The sequence below is a fragment of the Macrobrachium rosenbergii genome, chromosome 52, assembly GCF_040412425.1.
Source record: "Macrobrachium rosenbergii isolate ZJJX-2024 chromosome 52, ASM4041242v1, whole genome shotgun sequence".
Classification (NCBI taxonomy): Eukaryota; Metazoa; Arthropoda; class Malacostraca; order Decapoda; family Palaemonidae; genus Macrobrachium; species Macrobrachium rosenbergii.
In genome coordinates, this window is record NC_089792.1 from 11,231,096 (window position 1) to 11,257,599 (window position 26,504).

The window sequence follows — 26,504 nt, forward strand, 5'->3', positions numbered from 1 at the left end:
TCTTACGAGTTAGTTTATCAGCCTTTAGTTATAAATTTTGTTAGGACTTCATAGGAAAAGAACAGCAAAATTATATATATATAAAAATAGAAATGAGTTTCTTCAACAACGAAGCAAGCTACAGAGCTTTACCCTCAGACGCTGGAACCCGCATGCAAGCTGTACGTTGCCCTAATTTAAAGAACATCGTGGCTATTGAACGAGTGACGTTCGTACGCATGACAAAAAACAAAAAAATCCTTACTAATCATCTTACTGTATATACAAAGAGGGTCTCCTTAATCTGCTACACAACCTCTTTGCGCATGAAGTTCATTTGACAGATGTTCACGGAATCAGGAAAATGTGTGTAGAAATATTTTTGTTATTTGTCATCGCTCAATTCAGGTCTGACCAAGTTTGGGTGACACTCTTGGCCAACTGCCTTTCAGCAGTGAAGATGTGAGAAGCTTGTGGCCTATTTAAGATTAATGTTACGTGACAAAATCGTTTTGGTCATTCACTGTTTAATAATGCATAATCTGAAAGAAAAATCTGCTTGTAAACAGCTTTTGTTTGCCCAGAACGAGAATATATTAAAAAGAAGTTAGTCTATTTCAGAAGTTGTATAGATTTTAGGGTAATGTAAACTGTAAACCACGAACAACAACGAATAAATAACCATTGAGGGTGAATAATAAAAGTGCATAGATTTAATTTTACCTTTGCCGAAGTATCGTGTGTGGAGACAAATCTGGATATTGACGTCATGAGATTTGAACGATGATTGGCTAACATGTAATGACGTCATAAATACGTGACTCCCAATTGGTTATCAACGTATGACGTTTTTAAATGTGTCCGTCATCTGTTTACTGTTCGTAAGCCTCACTGTTGGCTTGAACTGGTATTAACCTTTAAAGAAATGCGCATTTGTGAAATTTGTTGCTTTTATTTAATTCCAATCGTACAAAGTGTCATTTTTTGTATATTTAAAAACATATTATGGTTTTTCAGATAAATTAAACTGTATTGATTAATCAAAAGGCTGCAGTACAGACCGAACGTCTTATTTAGAGTAACTGAAAACACCGTAAAGTTCACCAGCGTCTCTGTGCCTCTACTCGATAGTGAAAAGTTTCGTTCTTTTTCAAAATTCCAAACTATATAGTGATATATGTTTACTAATAGTAAGTGCGCTGAACACGTTGATATTCCTACCACTTTAGTGAAGGCAGTCTGAGATCTCTAAATCAAGGGAGAGTTAATTAAGGGTTGCTCTTCGGGGAGGAGGGGTTCAAGCCAGGTAGAGAGGCTTCGTGGGGGCACCACAGGGTTTATAGCTTGCAAGCAGAGGCGGAGCCCTTGCAAGCACATATGGTCGAGCGCAGGTGTTAAGAAGGCTATTTTGCAATTTTACTCAACTAAATGTATAGTCACAGGGAAGTGGGTCTGGGTACGAACGTGATTCTGTCTTGTGGCTTGTGTGAAACCCCTGCTGTGGTCATGTTACCACAAATTTCTCAAGGTTGCCTCATGAAAGTGGTATCGTTTGTTGCTTATGTATTTGGTTTACAAAGGCTTGCCCAAAATTATTACCCAGGGGTAAGTAAGTAGCGTACGTGACAATAACTTATCCAAACCATTTACCGACCTTTTTTAACACATAGAGGGAAGTGCCAACAGTGCCCCATACGCTGTGCACTGTAAGCTTTATTCAAGTTCTTGACAGCATCCCTTCAACCCTTAGCTGCAACCCCTTTCATTCCTTTCTTATTCTCTTTCTTTCATCTTTCCACCATCTCCTAACAACTGTTTCACAGTTGCTTTCTTATTCTTTCTTTCATCTTTCCACCCTCTCCTGACAACTGTTTCACAGTGCAACTGCAAGATTTTCCTCCTGTCACACCTTTAAAACCTTCTTTACTTTCAGTTTCCCATTTAGCACTGAATGACCTCATAGGACATAGTGCTTGGGCATTGGCCTAAATTTTATATTCCATTCCAGACTAGGCTGTTTATTGAGAATCTACAGTGGTGTGAGTAGGCTATGCAGGCTATCCCCTGTGATGCTTTATTCCACACTGAGTGTAGCCTGGCTGGAAACTATAGCTCCAGTAATCCAGGCCAAAGTTAGCACCTAAATGAAATAAAGGAATGGCTTAGACCTAACAATGAAGGAAAGAACTAGCCACCTACCTCATAAAAGAAGGAAAGTTATTCCTGTTCTGTAGCTTAAAGAGCAAAAGTTATCTCTGTCTACAGGCTAGGAGGAGAGTACAGTATTAGATTAGGCTTTTAACTGGACCGTACAGTCTACGGATTGTTTAGTTATAAAATGCGACTTGCTGGTAATTGAGGCCAACCTTATATGATATAAATTCTGTTTTGTGATGTATGTGTTTTTTTGTTTTTTTTTTTACCCTGGGTCCCAGTGGTGGAAGACAGAAAAGAACAGTGTCAGGTTATGATTATGTTTTGTGGAAGGTGGACACTGGGCACAAAAGAAAAAGTGGTAGTTGGAGTGAAAGGTTAAAAACTTACAAAAAAGTAAATTTACTCTACGGTAAATTGTTTATGATGATGATTGAAAATTGCTGAAAGGTCATCAAAACTAAAATTTGAAATCTTGGGAAAAGAATTTAGGGCAGGTACCATGTTGCCATAAAGTTAGAGGAAGTGCAAGATAAAAGGCACTGGTAAAATTACTGGTACATCTGATGTATTGAGTGAAGAGTCAAAAGGAAGTTCTTATAATCATCCCAATTGCATGACTTGAAATTTGCAGACTGTCAAGAATATTGAAAGCGTAATTTGAAGCATTTTTGATAAGCCAGGTGCTGGAAATACCAGGCTTTGCATATTAAAGTGTGGTCCAGTTGTGAAAGACTTCATTTTCATAAGAATTATGATAAAATCAGACTTGATTGGGGGACAGCTAATATAAGAAACTTTTGTCACATTCTGTTATTATTATTACTACTACTACTACTACTACTACTAGCCAGGCTGCATCCCTAGCTGGAAAAGCAGAATGCTACAAGGCCAAGAGTCCTAAGAGTAAAAGTAGCCTGGTACAGAAAGGAGATTGAGAAATAAATGATAACTATGAAAGAGGAATAAGTAAAAAACAATAGCCTTTGGTAAATAACATGATGGAAGTGCAGAAGTTCCATTGACTCACTTGCAGGATACAGTTACGATATTCAACAGTTTGTTCACAACAGGGATAAAGCTTGTAGAAAAATGTGTTGAACCTCACAAAAGAAAAGACAAGACTTAGAATTACTGTAATTGAAATCTAGCATCACGTGTTTGTATGGTATAGCCTGGGAAGATCTGAATGAAAATGATGGATCACAAATACGAAATATGTTCTACAGCATGCACAGTAAGCTATTTAAGTGACTGTGCCAGAGATGTATATCAAGATGATGGGGAAGAAATTTATCAGGCTTAAAGTTTTTATGCAACAATTCAGCCATTTTGTCTTTTGAACTTGTGTAGTTTTTAAATGGCAGTATTGTACTCCAGTATAAATGTTCCAAGTACATAGTACGTTAAATGTGATACTCCTTCGGTAACAAGCTGTGTAAGTACTCTTGAGTAGTAAATTAGTTGATGACAATAGTGTAAATGTGCCAAGGGGCCTAGTCAATTACTGTACTCACTGAACAACCAGTAAACTCGAGTGATTCAGCTTATCCGTCTCTTATCAGTAAAAGTCAGATCATACAGTAAATCTATGGAGGAGGTAAGGAAATAAACCTCAAAATCATTCAAATCACATCATAATACAACAGAAAACCTATATTTTATGAAAGAACAATGACATTTTGATAAAATAGAAAATCATGTGACTAACATACATAAAAGTTATTCACATGGACTTCAAAATTAATGTTAAATTGTCTATTGTATATAGACTGTTTCCCTTGTAAGGTATTTTATTTAATTTTTTCCCTTAAAGAACCAGTGGTGAAAATTCTGAAGAGATGTAATTACAAAAGACTGAAAATCTGGGATTATGTTGCCAAATGAGGAGAGAGACAGTTGGTTGACGAATGGTAGAAATGAAAGTGTCAGCACACCAATCACTGAGAAGCCTCACAGATGATTATGGAGTACAGTATAGCTTAATGAAAACTTGGATCACATGGAATATTGGCAGTGTTTATATACAACAGAAGGCCATGTAAGTTCTTTGATTCCTGAAGGGAAATATAGAATCTCAAAAAATAATGGGTGTTGATTCATATGCAAATGTTAGATTGTTGTTTATTAGTGATCTGAATGTGATGTGGTTTCACATATCACAATAAAAACAAGAAGCTTTGTAAAAATGATTACTAATCCCCAGTGTTTACTATACAATAGGCTGAAATTGAACAGCTTTGTAACAAAGTTGTTACATAGAATACCTTTGCCACCTAAAAAAAAGTAACTAACATTGAAAGACCCATGTTTATGTGGCAAATTTTAACCCTTTTTTATTTTTCAGTGTTTATTTTAAAGTAAAAAAAATGTTGGATGAAAAATATTTATATTTTTACATACTAAACCATCTTCTGGTTAGAAAAACTTGCAAACAATAAGAAACTTGCATTACATAATAAAATAATGAAAATGTGCGGAGTCATACCTATTGTCCTTAACAGGATGTAAGGTTCACAAAAACTTCTTTTTTTACTCTTAAATATTTGATGGGGGGAGGGGGTTTGATAATGGACTAAGCTTCAGGTGAGCTCAAATGTTGGGTAGCTTTAGACCCAAGGGATTCCATTGGACTTGGGAAGATATTCTATTTATACTAAAGATAAATTCTGTTAATTTTATACAGTGAAATACATTATTTTACATGAAAATACATATTATTTATGTGCAGTTAACAAATAAAAACTAAAAAAGTAAATAGCAGATTATAAACAAATCATAATATTTAATTTTCAGATTGCTCTGGCCTGGAATGACAAATGTGACACCTAACAGTTAAATATAAAAAGTGCAGATACTGATGAGCGTAGGGATAAATAAACATTAAGTAAACTTAAAAAAATAAATTACTGTCAAACAAGAAATTAACTGCTACAACCAAATGTCATAAAACATCCCAATATCTTCACTGTATTCCATTAAATTAAAACTTGTAAAATCTACAGAACCAAAAGCACTAAAAAAAGGAGACAAAATTCTGTCAAATTATGGGATGGAAAAAGAATTAAATATTAATACCAGACAGATAAAGTAAACACAGGGAGAATATTTCTATTGAATTTCTTAAGACTCCTCTATGATCGAGAAAAGTTTTCACAAGCGTAAGTCTCACCATAGAATCAATATAAATCACTTTCCCCTGATTAAACTTACATGAAAATGATTGGCATTGCCCATGTTTGTGTTGAGTGGTTTTATGAAATGAAAAAATACCTCATTATAGGGAAATAGCATTAGTATAGACATTATTCCTCTAAAACTTCAGATCCCAGGGCTTGGCCTTTGGCTTAAATTCTGTATTTCATTCCATTCTAAAACTTCCAAGGAAATTCTTGTAAATGCATTGTTGGTAATTTTTCAAGAAAATATCACTGCAAGAAAGCATTAACCTATGGTGTTGAAAAATCTGTTTTCTATGATAATATGAAAAAGCTTCATTGCTAAAGGATTAAGAGGGGAAAACCTCACCGAAGAGGAGGAAAAGTCAGATTGTGGATTGTTACGTCATGGGAAAGTGACTGACAGTAGATTCTATGGTGTCACTTATGCTTGTGAAAGGTTTTCTTGATCATAGAGGAGTCTCTTAAGAAATTCAATAGAAACATTCTTCCTCTGTTTACTTTATCTGTCTTATTTTTAATGTTTAATTCTTTTTCCATCCCATAATTTGACAATTTTATGTCACCTTTCTTGTAATGCTTTTGGTTCTGTAGATTTTTAAGGTTTTAATTTAATGGAATACTGTGAAGATTTTGGGGTTTTTTATGGCTTTGGGTGTAACAGAGTTATATAATTTCTTGTTGAATAGTAATTTATTTTTTTTATGTTTTATTTAATGCTGATTTATCTCCACGCTTATCAGTACTGTATCTGAAGTTTTTATATTTAACTGTTAGGTGTCATATTTGTCATTCCTAGGATTAGATGTGAAAGGAGTTACTTCACCCTCATTTGTTTTCTGCACATTGAATGTGGATCTGGTGTAGGTCTTTATGGATGCCCATTTTCTCATGATTTTCTTTTCTGTTTTATTGGTCATCAGCAAACTGCTTCCCTATTGACCTCTTGACTATGATTCTGACTGGTATCCTCATCCAAACTAACAGTCAGTTTTCCAGTTGCTGTACACCTAATCACTCCACAGCTTCCTCGTTTGTAGCACAGTCTTCCCACCTAGTGAATTTTGGCTTATCAGTCTTCATATCTCTGCCACATATAGCTAGTTATTGTTTTGACTAGTTAAATGAGACCACTGAGGTAAATCTCTAGATTCTCACAGGGCTCATTCAAAGGATTTGTTCTCAAATGAGATGTAAAAGTTGGAGATCGGTTAAGTTTAGGAAGTGAGACATTAATAAAGAGAGCAAATGGAACAGAAAATGTACTGTATGGGGAAGAGAGCAATGCACTTGCGATCAAAGGGACACTCCAAAGAGCCTTTTGTATAATCTGTCGTGAGCTATGTAAGGCACTCAGAAGTGATATCCCACTGTGGGGAGAGAAGCTAGTACAATCCTTATTTATTCATCATAAAGTTTTGCCCTGGGGTACTCTTATTTACCTGCTTCATAATTCAGTACATCACCAAGGTAACCAAAAATATTTTCAAGGAATTAGGATGTAGTGGCGAGAACACTATATGATATTTCATTTTGTTTAATGATGCTGAGAATTTTATATTTAATGTTATTACCATTAAAAAAATTTTTATTTTATGCAGTATGGCCAACTTTGTTACCTGTAGCCTATCTATCATACCAAATATACTATACATACTTACCTTTCCCTGATAGGCTATATTAAACCTGCTCTGTTAGGCTTCTGTAGATTCCAGTGTATAGTCTACCCCAATGTATATTTTATACTAGTGTGTATTTTATAAGTACTGTATTATGAATTACTGATTTTCCTTAAATATTTTGTGCTTTTTCAAACCATTAATAGTTCCTTGTTTGCTTCAGGTCGCTACTATGTCGGAACAAGAAACCAGCAGAAGCTCTCAAAGCACAACCCTGAGTGTGGAAGTCAATTTGAAGGCCACCAAAGATTTAAAAGATTTCCAAGACACACAAAGTTGTTCAAATTTAAGTAGCCCAGACAGTGGTATGGGAAACACAATCTTTTCTTCGCCTGAAAAGTCTGATAAGGAGGGAAGTGACAGCTTGGACAATAAGGATCGAGATGTTTCGGGAAGGAACAGTCCTGGTACTCCACAAAGGATAAAGCTTGCAAGAAATAATGTGTATGGGGCAGGAAGTAAGAGCAATTCAAATACGTCAAAGGATTTTACGAGTTGGAATCATTTGGTTAATAATGCAAGTCATCTTACAAGCAACCTCTGTGCTCTGAAGTGTTCTGACAAGGCAAAACAGAATACAAGTCCAGAACGTAATCATGGCCTTTTTAGCTCTGCTCAGGAACTTCAGAGTGAATCATTTGTCTCAAATAATTTAAAAGAAACCAGTCCTGGTGATCACTGTGTGAAGAAGGTGCCTGACAGTAGAAATGAATTGCCTTTACTGGACTACCCTCTTTTAGCAGGGTAAAAATGTTGAGAGTAACACTAAGGTAGAAAGGCCAACATCAAATGCAGAGAATAGAAAAGAATTTGTGAAAGAAGAGTCACTAGTAAGAAATGATAGTGATAAGTTTGAAAAGTCAGAGGAGAAGGAGTTAAATGTAAAATCTGGTGTTAATGTGGATGCCAGTACATCAAGCAAAAATGGAGGTAGTATTTGGCAAATTACTGCCATATCCAGTGAATTAGAGGAATCTCTAGATAATAGAAAAGGAAATGACAGTGCTGTGAGTGGAGATGGTGCATTTAGAGAATGTTTCCAAGTGATACCTTTAAATGGCAATACAGACAGAAGCCAAGAATTCAGACCAATCATTGGCATTTCTAGCACTGATCATAAAGGTGATGGAGAGAGTTCTCTGGAAAATCCCAAAGATGCCAATCAAAAGCCATCCATAGATAGTCATATAAGAATGGAAAATGTGAGTCCACAGATTGTTTTCCAACCCAACAAAGAACCAAATTTACAGAGGGAAAATGATGCGGTAGAAGAAGGTATACTAAGCAGTTATGCAAACAGTACCTTACAGGAAAGTGAACCAAGTGAAAAACTGAAAAGTGATGTGAAGGAGATGGGCAGTGTAGAGAAAATTGAAGTGAACTGTACTCATAATGAAAACAAAAATTTATTGTGTGATAACGAAAGGCTTAAACCAAAGGAGATTCTTGACGTAGATGTGAACATGGGGATTGACCTAGATGCCATAAGGGATACAGACTCTGAAGCAGGTGAATCATGTTGTAGTGAAGACCAAGATATGTGTGAAGGGGAAAATGGGTGTATTCACCAAGATGGTGTTTGCAGTACAGAACAGAACTGGGATTACCTCATGGATGAAGAGTTTAACGTCCCTAAAAAGCCAATCCTGAATGGATCTGCTGATCAGCTCGAACGACGGAGTAGCCTCAAGCGTAAAGCAACGGAGGAAGCTGAAGGTAAGAGTTTTGTTAAGACTTAGTTAATATAACCGCTCAGAAATCAAGGGATTTGATGCTATAAGAAATAGTATTGCAACACACTCCCTGAACACCTGAAGTCGCCCTTAATCCCACTAGCCCGAACAACTCTCAATTACCAATCCCCCTATTGGGAATTTTAACGGCCAGCGTTACCAGCGCTGCAGGTAAAGTCTTGTCACTTGAGCTACCATAACAAACGGTTGGCAACGCTGACACAGGTGTGCGCCGACACTCCCACTTTTGGCAATTGCTTTTTGTTCACGCTGCTGGAAGGTTGTTTCCTTCTGTAGTGTGAGGTTTTAATCCTATTGCCCGACTTCTCTCTGTATTTTTGACTTCTGGTAAAGACCTGGATTGTATTTACCGGCTTTTTCTCCTGGATTTTCTGGATATCTTCGATGTGGAACGTCCTTTAGAATTGGACTTGCTGGTCCCCGGGCTCAATTGGTCATCATGGACTCTTTCACCTTCTATTATTGCGCCTTCAGCTTTGACATCGACCTCGACTGCCCCTACGACTGTGGATGCTGGAGCTTATCGATGCTTCTTCCTGCCAGAGACGGATGAGTACCTTGAGACATGATAGACATTCTGTCAGGTATGTTAAGCTGTGATGTGCAGAGTCATTGCAATGAATGTTCTGATTGGAAGGCACAAGAGATGGAGGATTACATTCGTCATCGCAAGTCTTTGGCTAGTAAGGGCGGCAGACGTCCGTCAGAGTCTCATTGCCTCAAGTGTCTCAGGCTTCTGCTATGGATCAGTTGATGGATTTAGCGAGTTCAGAGGTAGTCAAACAGATAGAGGATAGGATTGCAAGTAGTATGAAAAATTTAATAGCTAGTCTTCTTCAACATTTCTCAGATACGGATAGGAGTAGTGTTAGGATGTCTAATCATTCTTCCTTTACAGCGCCCCTGCCTGTTCCAGAACCAGCCCTAACGGGTGCTGAGGGTAATGGCAGAACCGCAAGCCTCCGAGTGGGTAGGGTCTGCCGGCCCCCCTGGTGCAGAGCAGGCTGTGAAGGATCCCCCCCCACCCAACCCCATTGTAGCATTGATAAATTTAATTTTCATAATGTTAGTCAGGATCAAGATCTAGGTGTGATAAAGGAGGATAGGTCTGGGTTAGGTAATGAGGAGAAGGTATCAAGGGTGCAAAGTCGTTCTCCTGGACAGATTCCGGTTTCGGGTTCGAGTGGTTTTTGTGCTCTGGCAAGAGTTCCGCCTTCATCGCTTCTTTTCGGTCTGGCTCAGTCTCAAGTCAGTGTTTCAGTTCCAGTGGTGCAGAATCCTTCTGCCCTAACTCCTAACTCACTTCCGACTGTTTCTGAATCTTCTACAGTGGTTTCCCCCTTCTCTGTTTTTTACTCCTCCATCTAGTAAAGCAGATTCTGATGTGTTTTTCAGCTTCTAAAAGTAGTTTGCAGGACATGCAGTTGGATGTGGCGGAATATAAGGCAAATTTGCTGGGTCTTTCAACGGGTACAGACCTATAGTGAGAGGTTGTTTTTTTGAATGGTTTCGCTAACATTAGAGAGTATGTGATACAGTAGTGTCCAGAATTCATGTCGGATATGTTTTAGGATTACCAAGGGGGGGCGGATTCGGTGTACCTTTAGTCCTTTCATGCTAAGTTTTCTTCTAGGTTATCTGTCGCTTCATCTCCTGCTCCCACATTCTCTGTTGCTCCTTTTTCAGTCTCCTCTTCGGTCTCTTCTTCTTCTGCTCTGGTCTTTCTTGCGGCTTCCGCATCTTCCGTTTTCCCTCCTTTGACTTTGGCTTTCCTCCTCTCGGGTAACTTTTTTTATGCGCCTGCTATTCATCTGCCTCCCACCTTTCCTTCCTCAGTACAGTCTTCTCCGGTAGGAGGAGCTTCCGGACAGGTGAAAACAGTTTCGGCAGAATTTGGCCGCAGGCATTTCATGTTCCATCCCTTCGGGTATGCGCAACCCCTTGCTTCCGCTTCAAGCGGCTGTTCCAGTAGTATCAGGTATTTCACAGGGTTTGCCTGTCACTTCCAGCTCGGGTTTGTGCTCCTCAGTTTTGGCAGGGCTTGTGGTGCCTTCTTCGAGCGGTCCGCGGCTTGCATCACCTGTATTTTCCGCGGCACTAACTCTGAGGGTAGCTTCTACCTCTTTCATTCTCCCTCCTTCTTTATCTTCTTCTGTCCCTCTGCAAGTGGTTTCATTTGCACATCCTCCCCCAGGGTTTAGCAGTGTGGGTTTGGCTACTCTCACTCGTCTTCCCCTTGGTAATAATGGGGAATCGGCTCCGGGTTTTTTCTCGGTTCAGCCTTCTCTTCTTCCCGGCGGGTTCAACTATGCGGATTCAGCTCCGGGTACCTGATTAGGTGTGGGTGCTCAACATTCTGGTGGGTGGTCCGCTTGCGGACTCTTCATAGTTGTCCAGGCTTCATTCAGTTCCTCCTCCTTCGTCGGTCATAGACCGTTTGGACATTGCAGAACAGGATTCTTATCCGGAGGTGCAGGAGATTCTGGCGGACTAAGAATATCCTCTTGCCAGCAGTAATGATTATGGACACATGCTTGAGTATGCTACTTCTTTGTACCCTCAAGCAAGAGCTCCGGACCTCCTGATTTTGTCAATTCAGTCTTTTTTTTTTTTTTTTTTTTTTTATGCCACTAAGCCAGCTCCTGCCTCTTTTTCGTGTTGGCTGGTTTGGTTCAGTCGGGTTAGACAGGCTTTGGAGGAGGTGGACGGTCATTTAGCGTTGGTAGTGGCTTCTAATAGACAGGACTCTTCTCTTCTCTTTCCGCGTAAGACGATTTACGCAGTTCGTGGTAACCCTTCAGCAGGTGTCAGGTTGCCATTCAACGAATCGGAATCGGTTGAGGCAATCCTGTCTAAGTCTCTGGCGTCATCTCTGCTCGTAGGGACTTCTCTTAGAGAAGCAGGTGCTTGAGGATGTGTTGCGCAATCAGACTGAGGCTCTTGCGCACTCTCTCTGGATGATGTTGGGTTTACTCTAAGGGGGTTCTAAAAGAGTGACAGCTATGTCCCTTCGGATCCATGGCTGTTTGCAGCCTAATAAATTTGTCTCGAGGGGTCTAGCTCACCAGGTGAATGCTTCGGCTTCATCTACAACATTTGGAGCAGAAAAGTCAAAATTTCTATTTTGTTCATCTTCCCCCCTCAGTATCCGGATGTTCATAAGGGGGATTGCTTAGAACACCTTAGCCGTAGCTAATTCTTTGTTTAAGGATGATGACGTAGCCAGTATGACGAACATGGTTGCATCTAACACACGTCTCCAGTGTCAGCAATCATGCATCATCGATGGTACAGAGTTTTGAGGTATCTAGACAATTGGTTGATCCTTGCCTCCGCTTTCTAGAGGAGCTAGCAAGAGAGAGGGAATTCTTATGGAATTTTTAACCTATTCAGGTAGGAGGATTCTCTGTCTTCCTTTGAGGTTTTTCCCAACCCTGGGGAGGATCCAGTCATTCCTTCAACAGGTAGAAGGGTTCCTGTCCAGCAGGGAACGGCCGGTACCAGTTTGGAGAAACCTCTTAGGGAGAATGTCTCTCTCTCTTTTAATTCTAGGGTCTTGTCTCCGGATGTGCTCTCTTCAGGTATGTCTTAGGAATCGCTGGGACTTCCGCAACGAGAACGCAGTTATAGTCGGGAGCGATTCTTGCCTGTTGGATCGTTTTTGGTAGTCAGAAGAAGTGCATCTGACACCGAGTCTATCGACTCCCCTCTTCCCAACATTTGTCTGTACACAGATGCCTCAGATCAAGGTTGGGGAACAACCTTGGAGGAAACCCAGGCCTAGGGCCTCTAGGGGATTCGGGAACGAGAGGAGTCAATAAATCTTCAGGAAATCAAGGCTGTAAAGGAAGCCCTCAGTTGTTTTCAGTCCTAGTGTGCAACAGAGTAGTGGCTATGTTTAGCGACAGCATAATTGCCATGTCATATCTGAAGAACTCAGGAGTGGGTGGGGGAACAGGCTCAACAGGACTAAATATTATAGCACAGAGATTCCTGAGAGGGTGCGAAGAACAAAAAGTGTCTCTTCTTCCCCAATTTATATCAGGGAGTCTCTTATATCAGGGAGTCTCAATGTATGTACTGGCCAGTTCGCTAAGTCGCTCCTGTCGGGTATTTGGGGGGAGAGTGGACTTTGCCTCTGGATGAAATATGTCAGGTTCTCCAGAAGTGGCCAGCAACTGTGGACTTATTCGTGACGTGATTAAACCATTGTCATCCGGTTTATTTCTCACCAGTGGTGGTCCCCATGTCGATAGGCACCGATGTGACGTTACAAATTGGAATCACATGCAGGTGTATTCCTTTCCTCCATCGGGTCTCATCCATCAGGTAATAAGGAAATTGCGGGAGTGTCAAAACATCTATAACTCTAATAGTTCCCTGCTCGCCCTAACATGCTTGGTTTCCTGAACTCCTAGAGCTCCTTACAGAAGTCCCGATGTTCCTACCCTTGCGAAAATTCTTCTCAGACGACCGCACTCTCACCATTATCATCCAAACCCTCGCGTGCTGTACCTAGTTGCAGGGCGACTGTAGAGAGAGCAGCTAGACAGTCCGGACTCCCTAAAGCGGTGGCTAGACAGCTTTCTTTCAGCTTGAGAAAGTCAACCTGTAAGCCTTACCAGGTTCAGCTGGACAAGGTGTAGAAGTAAATATCTTAAGGAAGGTCATTCCATCTCTAGACCTTCCATAGCCAAAATAGCTGATTTTCCTTTATTCCTTCGGAAAGTCAAGGGTCTTTCATATTCTAGTAGTAAGATAATCGATGATTTATTACATTCTTTTAAGATTGAACGTCCTGTCTTGCCGACTCGGGCCCCTCCGTGGGACTTGTCAGAAGTACTTCAATATTTTTCTTGCGTTCCTCTGCCTTTGAACCCATTGTAGCTATAACGTTAAGACACTGACTAAGGAGTTTCTTTTTCCTACAGCTTTAGCTTCAGCTAGAGGGTTGGGCGAGCTTCAGGCAGTTTCTAGGTTGGGTTCCCATGTGAGAAATGATACATATTTGTCTGTCTTCCGGAATTTGTGGCAGAGACAGAGTTGGAGGTTAAAGTTCTTTATCTGCAAGTGTTCGTTACTGGCGATCCAGCGGAGATATCTTTATGTCCGGTACAAGCATTAAAGTCTATTTATAAAAGGTTGAGAAACTCCGTCAGCTTCCGCGTACACTTCTTGTCTCTCTGCGGAATCCTCCCTGTCTGCTGTCAAAGAATGCGATTAGTTACTTTCGGAGGGAGGTGATTACCCAGGCTGCTTCTTCGTCGTCTTCAGCTCTGTATTTCCCCGACCGCACAGTATTTGGAGTATGTCCACTTCATCTTCTTTTCTGAGGAATTATTCAGTGCCTTTTATTCTGGAGGCAGCTACTTGGAAGTCCATCTCGGTGTTTACTTCCTTTACTTAAGAGACGTTTAATTCGCTTCATAGCGTGTAGCAGCGAAGTCTACTATCTAGGGTGCGTTCATTTAGCTGAGGTGGTATTCGCTTAGTGCGGAGGTTCGGAGGGTTATTCTCTTAGTCCGCGTGTAGCGGCGAAGTCTGTTATGTAGGGTGCATTCATTTAGCTGAGGTGGTATTCGCTTAGTGCGAAGGTTTGGAAGGTTATTCTCTTAGTCCACATGCAGCGGCGAAGTCTATTATCTAGGGTGCGTTCATTTAGCTGAGGTGGTATTCATTTAGTGAGGAGATTCTTAGGTTAACCAGATAGAGGAATTCCTTTTAGTCTTTAGAATTCTTAGGCAACAGTGGTAGTATAATCACATGAACTTAGGTTTAGTACATTTTAAGTAGCCTAGTCTTTGATAGTTTCCCTACGAGAGTCCAAGGGGTTGCTCTAGTAGGCTAGGCTATTTCATTGGTGCTGAGAAACTTATTCACTTGTCGATTGTTGGGCCTTACCCGGAGGATCAGTGGCTTGGCGCACTGCTTCATTTCCCTCCATACATGAGAGGCTATGAATAGCCACATGGGAGGTTCACTGTACTCCTCCGTACATGAGAGGTTCTGAAGAACCACATGGGAGGTCGACGAACTGATGGTACTGACCTGACTGTCGATCAAAGTACTCTCCAACATGCCTCTTCACTGAAAGCATTGATTGATATAGTGAGTGTATGACTAAACGGATATGTTATGCAGAGCAGATTGGTGAGCTACCATCTCTGCGGTTGTCAAAAGGCATGCAATAGAATTGATCCCTCCTCCTCTAAATGTTGTTAATCAGGCGAATTCAGGTGTTCAGGGAGTGTATTGCAATATGAAGTTTTCATAATTTTGACCTTGAATAAAGTAGTTGACGAAAGTGGCAGTGTCAGCACACACCTGTGTCAGCGTTGCCAACCGTTTGTTATGGTAGCTCAAATGACACGATTTTACCTGCAGTGTTGGTAATGCTGGCTGTTAAAATTCCCAACAGTGGATTGGTAATTGAGAGTTGTTCGGATTAAGGGCGAATTCAGGTGTTCAGGTAAGTATTACAATATTAGTTTTATTATGAAAACTTCATTTTATACAAATACAAACCATAGCTTTACCAAACTCTTTACTTCTGACGTTTGTTGAAATAGTAAGTTAAGGATTATAACAGATATTAAATGGCATTTAAGGGGTAAGTGTGCACCCTTTGGGTAAGGTAGCCACTTACCAGTATAAGGTGTGCTTTCAGTACATATCTGTATTTTGAAGAATGCAAAACATTTAGGGACAGCGTGTTCACTTGACATTGAATACGTGTGGCAGTTTGTACTACTGTATATATGTTCTGTGCCTTCCGATAGCGTGAGTAGTTGATTAAATTGAATTGAATTACCTATCAAATAATATTTCTTTTACTATGTCGGTAAGAAACATATATAACCAGCCTAGTATGATCTGCCCCATGTATGTATCATGTGGAGTTATTTCATCTTATTTATATTACTGAATTTTTTCATTATACACAGACTGAGGTAACATGTCCATAAATTATCCATTAAAATTACCATGAACAGCTTAGCTGTGTTCTTTACAATGCATTTGAAGTATTTGTGCACATCATACAAGTAACTACAGTGTTGTTTCTCAGCGAGCTGTCAGACAGTGGTAACGCTTGACATGTTGTAAAATTGGGGATATACTGTATTTTAAATGAAAATTCATGTAATGTAATGAACTATATTTTCTGTATAGGCTACATACATTAAATGGTAAATTACAATAAAAGCCTGATTAGGATAAATGTTAAGCCAAGCTCCTATAGCTACTGAATAAAGACAAATTTCTCATGAATCTGGTGATTTCTGGGTGCATACACGTATGGGAACCAAAAATTTCCAAATTAAATTTTTGCATGTTTTTATACAGAATTTTTTGTATTGAAAAAAAAAAAGCCAGTGGATATTAACTATGAATTTGTGTAATACAGTGAATATTAAGTCTGGACAGTGTACTCACCCTAAGCAATAAACCTGACACAGGCAGTCCTGTGTTAGCCAGATGATGGTGGGGCAACATCAAGTTGGAGGATTTGGAGATCAGTGATGTAGCATTTGATATGCTTTCTTGTCTTTCCTTTGATAGCAGGGAAGATGATAAGATTTTATTTTATACTGGTACATGCACTCCCTGCTGAATCCTGATATTCATGGTCCTCATACTTCTGGAGTGGAGTAGAGCACCTGCATGCTTTGCGAGCATGATGAAATTGAAAGGTAGTCATCTACACGAGCACTTGCCTATTGACAGCCTTGTGTAGAGTACTGGTGTCACTATGTCATTCTCTTCTAATTTTGGTTCTGGTTTAGTGACTGCTTGCACCTCTGAAACAATCTCATCAGACTGGAAATGATAAACAAGATCCTTAGTTTCAAGTTCAAATCAGTTAATGATGTCCTCATCACTGATATCATATTCTCCTACTGTGTGTAATATCATAATGTACCCATCTTTAGTGAAGCCCTAAAAACCAACAACAGCCTCTGCTTTCTCTTACTAGATGGTATAATTTAATGCCAAAATTACTTTTAGGCTATGGATATGGGGTAGCTTACCCTAGGCTAAGCATATAACCCTTTACTTAATCTTTTTCAGTTTTCCACATGTCCTTTGGACATGTTGTTGGAAAAGAGATACAGATTCATGCACGTTGATCATACTATAATGGAGAAGCAATAGTATGGTTTAGCAGATGTAGCCAAAAAAAAGTGGAATAATTATTTGTGTAATATTGCCTCTGACTAGTCTATACTTTTGTTCCCAACAATCATGAGCCTGATCTTCAAAGAGCTGTCTGTTTTGGGCACAGGAGGATTGAGATCCAGGACTCATTTTATGACCTAGTACAGAAGATGGAGACAACATAACCTTGTTGTTCTGTAGATCTTTCAAAGGAAGCCAGTCCTACAGGTTGGCCTCTCTGGATACTGTACAGGCAGTCCCCTCGTTAACGGGGGGCTTGGTTAACACCGATCCGGTTTTATGGGGCTTGTCTAGCGACGAAAATTGGCAATTTTCGGCGCTGATAACCCCTGAAAATCGCCGAAATCGCCGATTTTCGGTTATCATTACACCCTCAGAAACAGAACCCCGCCGATAACCGGGAACTGCCTGTATTCAGATCCTCACATTCTACATTAGAACTGACCCTTTCATTATCTTCAGTATGGTAGTATTGATAGTTTTCTTTGCATACATTTTCCTTACATGTTCCCTTTGTTCTTGAATGATGCTTTCCAATTTCTAAAGTTTTATTTTGCTCCCCATTGCAAGTCTAGAAAAATTACTCTCTTGTAAACTAATTTATGATATTAATTATCTTTTTATCCCACAATCGGCCTTGTTATGTTGAGTGGAGAACTGTGCTAGCCATCCATCACTTTTCAGTTCCCAGCTATAAAGCAAACTTTTTCTATGGAGCATTTAATTCAGTTTCCTTCATATGTAGTCCTATGGCCCTTTACTGCTTACACCAGCTGTACAGAGCAGCCACAGCATTTTTATGGGTGGAATTTTTCTTGGACTATTGTAGGCTTTTGGATTTAGACCTTGTACCAGAGAAAGTCTCAGCTTTCAACTCATAATCCTTTCTTATATTATAGGCTAGGCTTCTCCTACTCTTTTAGCCCATTATAGCGGTAATAATTACCCCAGCCTCAGGTTTGACAACTCTTTCAAGTTTGTGGGCTGTTATTAAGCACTTCATAGAATCTTTGATTGGGCTATCTTTGTTCAATGGTATCTTGGACATAAAGGTGACAGTTACACATATAGGACATACACTAAAGTAATAATTTAAAAATAACACTGTAAAGCCTTCAAGTTTTGTCTAGCTGAAGGTATTTTGCTTCTCTTAAACAAAGTAAAAATAACTTGCATAACTTTTCATATTGAATTTCTCAGTGCTACAAATTACTTAAGGCAAAAAATCTCACCACATGAGATTTTTTATGAATACTGTATGCTAAACAACAGTGGTGTTGTCTTATCATAATTGATAGGCTTTGTGATTGAATGCACATTGTCATGGACTTGGTTGCCAACTGATATCTGCAAAGATTGGTTCCACAACCATTTTTGAAAGCTCATCCATTATCAAAGAAAGATGGTTGGCATTGCCAATTAAGGCTCTCATTGTCTACAGTATCTGCCTATGTAGTCATTTGTGGAGAATGGTTATATTAGGTGTAATTTTTTTTTTCCTCTTGAAACAGTTGCTATCATTCAGCCCATAGACCAAAGTAATTTTGTAGTAACAAAGATGCATTACTAAAAGTGATGAATTGGTGGATCAATAAAGGGAAATGCCTTATATCTTATCTGGAAGTTTGATTTACATTACTAGAGTGATTAGTATCCAGGGTTTGAGGATATAGGCTTTCATTGCTGGTTGCCCAGGTTGTATTAGTGTATTTTATAAGTCTGACCGCATTTATCTCACACATAGTCTTTTCTGTGTTTCCTATTAGTTTTTCTGGAGATGGTGTGTGCAGGAGTGTTCAGAGGACAAAGAAAACATTTGAAAATTTGTCTTTCTTTTAATTAAATTATCATTTTGCTAAGATGCAACTTAGCACAATACTAATGGAATGACAAAAAAAAGGAAGGATGAATTCTGTGCATACACAGAAAATGGATTACAGTCAAGTGTGTTGTCTCTCATTCTGGACTCTGATAGGTGGTTTGATCCAGCAGTGGAATTTGCTCTTTCCTCTTGTTTTGGATTCTGATTTGTCGTCTTCTTGCTGTTGAATCCACCTCTTTCTTTCAGCCATGACATTCTCTTTATGTAACCTTGTGTAACAGGACGGGGGAAGGGATATGTGAATTGGCATGACCTCCATTGATGCTGGTGTGGCCATTCAATGTGACATCTGTTTGCACGTTTGGCACATCGGTTTTCTGACATCTCCAGATGTAAGTTGGAAGGAAGTAACTTCTCTTTTTGTGTTTGTCAGCTTCTTTTCCTTTACTGTATATGCAAGGCCTGTAGGAGACAAAACTGGCAACAATCAGGTGTGAAGTGAAGGAACTCTGTGGAGTAGAGTAATTCTGTCTATTCAAGGTGTCGTACATGTTATTTTAGGCAATGATTCTAGAATGTTGACTTCATTCATTTGGGATGAGAGAGACTTGGAGAGGCGGGTAGAGGTCATTGCTAAGCAGTTTTGACAGCATCTGTTAAAGGAGCATTCAACGAGTACACCGCAATCTATCTCTTCGGGTCATCTGCAATAGCTCACTGTTTTTTAGATTCTTGTAATGAATAATGACCTAGATGGTATTTTCTGGGCAGACAAAGGTTACATTAATGGCAATTATCCATGTGAGGGCACCTTTTATCATTGCATTTTTCATGCTTTATGCTTTTGTTGAAAATCTATTGGTGTTAGTGTTTACTTGTTTTCTCATTCTCAGATTGCCCCAGACCTCGCAGTTTGAGAAACTACTGTTGGTATTTGGGTAGACAACAATTTCCTTGATAGTTCCCCTCCAATATGAATATTGCGTTAGCACTAACCTAACGAAAGTGTTTACCATTGAAGCATAGGCCTGGGTTCATGGGATTTTTGTGGACAAGAGTTGAAGTAGGCTTTCTGGAGGATTTGCTTCCCTTGTACATCAAGTAATAAGAGGATGGTGTCATGGCTTCACCTACAGGTGACTTTAAGGAGCAAGCATTCTTCAGAGGTTTTTAAGATTGCTACTTGTCTTCACTCTGTATACTTGTATGAAGTTTGTCAATTTAGCAGCGATAAATTGGTGTGGTGGGGATTTCTTTAAGCCCGCTTCCACTCTTCCCATGTAGAAATTAATGGAAAGGACCCCTAGGAGGATCCCATCATGACCTCATCTTTTTGGCTGCAAAAGTGGCCCACTGAGTTTTAAAGGGAGCCTTCTTTGTATAGTACTCTAACTGGAACCTGAGTACTTATTTAGGAATGTTAAGGATTGGTGGGTTGTCCCTCCCTGGGTGGTCCTTTTTGCTAATTTCTATGTCAAAGTATTGACAAATCTGAGGAAATAAAAATGTCCACCTTGTAAGCTTATCACAGCTATGTTGACAAAACTCAGGCCATTGCAGTCAGTAGCAGAAAACAGAATTTAACTTCTCCCCAAAGTAAGTACAGTATTGAAATCAGCAGGAAGAGTAAAGAGGCCTGCCTGTCATTATCCTGCACCTTAGCCAAGATGATGACAGTGCAGTCAAGAATATTACATAGAGCATGTTATCTAAGTGGATTATGATAGATAAAACAATACACTGCCATACCTCTAGGAATGGCATCACATTTAAGGAGTGTGGGTTTCTTGAAGCAACAAGATTTTTTGATTATAGTAAAATTATCAAACTGGCCATATGCAACATTAAGGTCACAAATATTGCCGTGTAATCCAAGACTGGTCTGTTGTTATAAGTCAAATAGCAACTGATGCTGTTTAGAGCACTTAGTGGGCCAAGATTTTGCTCATTATCTCCAGCCTTCATGAGAATAAGAAACAATAAAAGTTACATCATGCTTAAATACAAAATTAACAAAAATTATAGCATTAACAATATGAACCATATTTCTTCCGCATTTCGGATCGTCGGCAGCATGCTGTATATATAAAAATTTAGAGAGGATCCATACATAAGGTAACAAATGTCAGATGAGAACTGGTCAGCATGTTGGAGCAAACATGCCAGTAAGGCAAAGTACCCTTCAGTATAACATTTTTGATCGGTTAGATGGCTGCAGTTGTAATCATGGCTACTGAATTCGTCTAAAAAATAAAGAGCTGCATTAATGATGCTATTGATGCCAAGGATGATAATGCCTTTATTCCTGATATCAATAAGCTTAGGCAAGGACAGGTCATTGCTCAAAATCCTCATTGTTTGCTTACTCTGTAACTGGGCCAGAGCTGAGGTAGGGTAGCCTAGGTTACAGAGTGATTGTTTACACATAGGTTATCTTTACTTAATGGTTTCTTTTTAGCTTCTGATTTAGTCTTAGATGATTCAGTGAGTTTAGTATGCAATATCATACTGGCTATCTGTGTCTTTCATGTTGATGGTAATCAGTTGTAGTGCTTTTAATGTGCTAACTGTCCGACTGTGACAGGGTGGTTGATGTAGTTATGAGCATCACTTTGTGTTGGCTTTTAAGAAAAATTGTGTATTTTACCCTAAAATTCTTAGTAATAAAGTTTGACGGTTGAATTACTTCACCTTTGTTAAACTTAACATTTAGTAAGATTAGATGAATGGTTTTAAAAAATTACATCATGAACTGTCATAAACATGATTCATCAGTTTCCGAATGCCATCTTTACAGTTCGAGTATTGTAAATTGTCACCATTTGACATTGTACAATGCATGTTATTGTTTTATTTAATGTAAAATTACTGTTTTAAAAGTGGTGTCCACTGGGCATAGTGTAAGCAATGCCCTCAAATAAGGAATTTAATGCATCATTGACTCATTATACAAATATAAAAAAAAATGTCCAAACTCACTCATTTGCACATGCAAATTAGTTTATTGGACAGTGTTCCTAAGGAAAAACTTTTGTGTGGTACGTATTTGTACTAAAGAACTGTGCTGAACATTACAGTACCCTTTTGCTTTGTATTTTATGAGTTTTATTAACTAAAAAGTGCAGTATTTTATATAGTTAACAAGGCTAGGCTAAGGTTAGGAGTTGGCTAGTCAGAGCTGGAGGCTGAGTCATATGCATTGTAGTTATTTCAATAGAGGATTGTGTAAGAGAAGTATTAGGATACCTAAAGAGTACTATAGTAAATTAAATTGTAATGTATATAATATATGCATATTTTACAGAGGCAACACCAACAAAGTGCAAAAGAGGCATCCAGTTTGAGGGAGTGACAGTATTTTACTTCCCTCGGTCTCAAGGCTTCACGTGTGTCCCATCGCAAGGAGGCTCAACCTTAGGGATGTCCAGGCGTCATGCTTATATCCGTCAATTCTCTCTCGCTGAACATGCTGTAGAACAGAGAAGAGCTCATCGTGAATATCTTTTAAGACTGAGACAGCAACGATCTGCAAGGGTAATAACTTGGGAAATTTTAGGGAGTGTTTGTGGTCAGTGAGCTGAGTAATGTTATTTGATATATGCATGTCTTGTTTTAAGTAATGAAACATTTTATCATACCAAGGAAGAGGATTTGAATTATAAGGTAATGCCAGTCAGAGTTTGATTTGATTGTGTACTTTTTTGCACCAGGAACGAGGAGATAGTAGCAGCAGAGGAAGTAGTTCAGAAGACAGCGAAGAAAACAGCGAAGAAGCCAGTGATCTTTCAGATTCAGAGTTAGACGCAGATTCATATTTTTTTCTACAGGTAAGGTTTTTCTTTTAGGATGAAATTGGAGCTTTAATTTGAGTGCTGTAGTACTTTTTGATAAGATAGAGCTGTCAGTTAGTAATTTTCTAGTATTGCCTGGAAAGTAGAAACATGTTATTGCTACCTTCTTTTAGTTGTGAGAAACTTCATTTATACCATCATCTCCCTGAAATAATTTGCTTCCCTTGTCATCAGTTCTTATTTGGCCCATCAGGGGAACCCTATGTTTCATATAAGTAACTTACCAGGTAATTACATCGCTGTACAAGCAGTCCTCGGTTATCAGCGGGGTTCTGTTTCTGAGGGTCTGATGATAACCGAAAATTGCCTTTAAATTGGCGATTTCGGGGTTATCAGCCCGATTTTTCGGTTGTTGGCGCCTCTGGTATGTAATGGCTTCAAGCAGAAATCGGAATTTTCAGGTGATTTTCGCCGCTAGACAAGATAAAACCAGATCGCTGTTAACCGAGCCCACCATTAACCGGGACTGCCTGGTTTCAACTGGGACAGCAGCCTTTAATCTGAAAATCACGGTAGTACTTTGATGGGTTGATGTAGATGATAAACCCCGCCCACTACGGCAGCACTGGGAACGACTTAGCCGGTAGTGTCATTCTGTTTCTGTTTTTCAGCTGAGCTGCGCTTTTGTTTACTGATTTTCGTTTGAATGGTTGGATTTCAGTGAAGTATTATCGGTTATTTGAGTAGCCTTCAAGCTTTAATAGCTTTCAGGATCATTTTTTTTTTTTTTTCTAGTTCTTTGGGTACCATGTCTTCAAGTTCACCTGTTTTTGCTATTGTAGCAAAAGTTGCATACCAGATTAATCAATCTACTTATAACTCTCATACAATTTGCAGTTAATATAATGGGCAGAATGTAGTAAGGAGAAAACTTGTGCTAAATGTAATGGTTAGCAAGAGTAGAAGGTACTTAAATCTCAACTAGACAAGCTAGAGAGGGATAGACAGGAAAGCAGCCTCTAGAGCCAAGAAACGAGCTTCCCATAGCCTAGAATTCTACCCTGGCCTAGCCTAGGCCAGAAGATAGCTCTGCTGTTCCTTCTTCCCCCCCCTTCCCGCCTTTTTCTCCTGCTACTAGCCCTCCTACTTTTAATCCACCTACTCCCGTGCCTGGCTCCCTCACTTCCGAACCCGATGCCATTGTCAGCCTAAAGTGTAAGTTTCACAAGAAAATTATCCTTGTAGTGTATTGAGTGGCAAAGTTAGGTGTGTCACTGTAGGCATTTATGGGAAAAGGTTTTCAGATGGCGCCACTTCCCGCAAAGTGACTAGTGAAAGTGTTATGCAAGTGGAGGAGGTGGCTTCTTGTCCCACCAGTTCTTTCTAGAAACTCCTCAAGATCTCTGTCCTGCTCCCAAACCTGGGAGAAGACATCCTTTTGGCTAAGTCCAAGGAAGGCTGATGGGGTTTGCTCAGTGATTGCCTTCAACTGGCCAGCTCCCTCTTGAACATGCAGTTGATAAGGGGACGGTCACGATAGTCTATTTCTCAACACACCTTGAGCTGTTGCTGTTCGGCTCTGTCTTTATGGACCATGGGCAACTAATTAGGACTTCTTCGGGTGTTTGATACTTCAGTCTCTTGGAAAACATCACTTCATCCGGCCAAGTGAAAGTTTAGCAACAATTGGGTCTGGGTTTATCACTAAGAGACGCCTTTTGCATTCTTGGTTAGCAACGTTGGGGCTTAGAAACATACTTGAATTAAGTGTCATCCTTAGGAACTAAAGATGCTGTTTGGTCTGTTAGGAGACGTTTTCCTGTGCATCCATGATTCAAGGCTTTTCTGGACTTGCTCCCAAGTTTTCTGCATCTTCATTAGTTGGGTGATCAACAGTGTATGATGCATGTTCAAAAGTTTGCAATATCTTTGTAGTATTTTGGCTCCTTTAGTCTGAAGGCCTTTTGTATTTGACTCACTGAGGACATCACCTCCAAAACTTTTAGTCAAAACTTATTTGGTTAGTGTCTTAGCCTAGTGAACTTTGTCTAGGAATCCATTTGGGTTTTTTTACTTTATGTAAATGATCAAACGGATGTACACCACAGCACATGGTTTAACACAAAATGTTCTTTCCAAAACTCATGAGATTTACTTATGCCAAAATTTGGTCAGGGTATTGTATCTGCCCCTAGCATTCAGGAAGAACCTGTCGGACAGGTACTAAGGACGGAATGTGGTCACAACAGACCACATTAACCTCCTTTTCACTTGGGGTACATTGCCCATAGATCCTCGGACTTGTTTTTCCTTGGTGTCTGTGGTGGCTGCTTAACAGTCTTGTAAATCACCCAGCTTTTAATTCTTCAGCATTTTCACTTTTGTACGGCTGCAAAAGAGGGGGTGTGTTCTGCACTGGCCTGTGCCTGTCACTTTTATACCCTTCTAAGGGACCTGGTTAGCAAACTGTCACTAGTTCTGGTACGTTTTGTACCATGCAGCCGCTAACTAATGACTGAGTATCCTGTCTATAATCTAGCCACCTTTTGGATTATTAGATGTTCAGCCCTTATCTAGCAAGGGGAATGGGATTGACTTATGAACAGGCCCTTTGGGTTATCTTTAGCATTGTTGTCCCCTAACAGTGACAAGTTCATCCAGGTTTATCTCCGCAAATCAATGACATTACCTTTCATTAATTTGAAGGGCCAGAAGTCTGGCAGTTGAACATCACATGTGTTCAGCAGATCAAAGGCTTGGGTCTCCTTCCTTTGCTCTTACATGAGCAGGCAAGAGTTCCCAAGGTGAGGCGAACTACCAGTCAGTTCAGGGATTTGCTCAGAATCTTCCCACCAAGGAGTAAGTTTCCCCTATGTAAAGACTGAGGGTTTGTATATGTGTAGAAACAAATGACAGATTTTTTAAGTAATTTGTATTTTCCTTAACATACAAATCTGAGGTCTTTACATAAATGGCCCACTTGTAGTCACCCCTCGTTCTGCTTCCTGGGCCAAAAGGTACAGTGAACGCATACCAACTGGATGGCAGGGATTCCTCCCCTTCTGTCAGTAGCCAGCTACCAGTATCCACCTTGTTTTAAGTTAAACGGCTGGTTCCAGCTTGTGCTGAAAGTAAATTCCCTATGTAAGTAAGTATACCTTAGTTTAACCAGACCACTGAGCTGATTAACAGCTCTCCTAGGGCTGGCCCAAAGGATTAGACTTATTTTACATGGCTAAGAACCAATTGGTTACCTAGCAACAGGACCTACAGCTTATTGTGGAATCCAAACCACATTATAGCAAGAAATGAATTTCTATCACCAGAAATAAACTCCTCTAATTCTTCATTGGCTGGCCAGAGATTCGAATTCAGGCCCTGCAGAGTGCTAGCCGAGAACGGTACCGATCAGTCCAACGAGGAACTAATTCCCTATGTAAAGACCTCAGGTTTGTATGTTAGGAAAAATACTGATTGCTTTAAAAATTTGTCATTTTTCATTCATATTCAGTAATCTTCAGGTCTTTTAGTATTTACCAACAATGTTTTTGAACTGATGACTAATGTTTTAAATGTTTAATTTTTACAGCCTTTGCCAATTCGTCAACGTCGTGCTCTGTTACGCCAGGCTGGTATTTGTCATATTGAAGGGCTAGAAAAAGAAGAATGCAAGGACATTAGGGTTTCTCGGGAATTATGTGGCTGTCAATGTAAAGTATATTGTGATCCAGATACTTGCGAATGTGCAGAAGCGGGAATTAGGTGTCAGGTGAGGTTTAGTAACTATAGCTAAGTTAATGTTGCTTACAGATCTGCTATAGAGGGCATGTTGCAGTATTGTTACATTCTATTTAAAATTATTAGGATTTTTAGTTCACCCAATTTAAAGTGGATATATAAATCAATGTTTCTTGATTTTTTCTCAGTGAAATACTGTACTGTATATTTAGAAAAGTTTTTCTCTTTTT

General features: G+C 39.5%; 1 protein-coding gene across 1 annotated transcript in view; it reads left to right on the forward strand.

The window, feature by feature from the left end:
• The first annotated feature begins 1,322 nt into the window (after positions 1 to 1,322).
• The window catches only part of Axud1 (AXIN1 up-regulated 1), a 43,963-nt gene continuing 18,781 nt past the window's right edge, over positions 1,323 to 26,504 (forward strand). The window contains 6 exon segments of the mRNA XM_067095872.1: positions 1,323 to 1,584; positions 7,155 to 7,736; positions 7,738 to 8,707; positions 22,050 to 22,279; positions 22,456 to 22,572; positions 26,126 to 26,305. Coding sequence (XP_066951973.1) covers positions 1,408 to 1,584; positions 7,155 to 7,736; positions 7,738 to 8,707; positions 22,050 to 22,279; positions 22,456 to 22,572; positions 26,126 to 26,305 — 2,256 coding nt within the window. The 5' untranslated portion in view covers positions 1,323 to 1,407.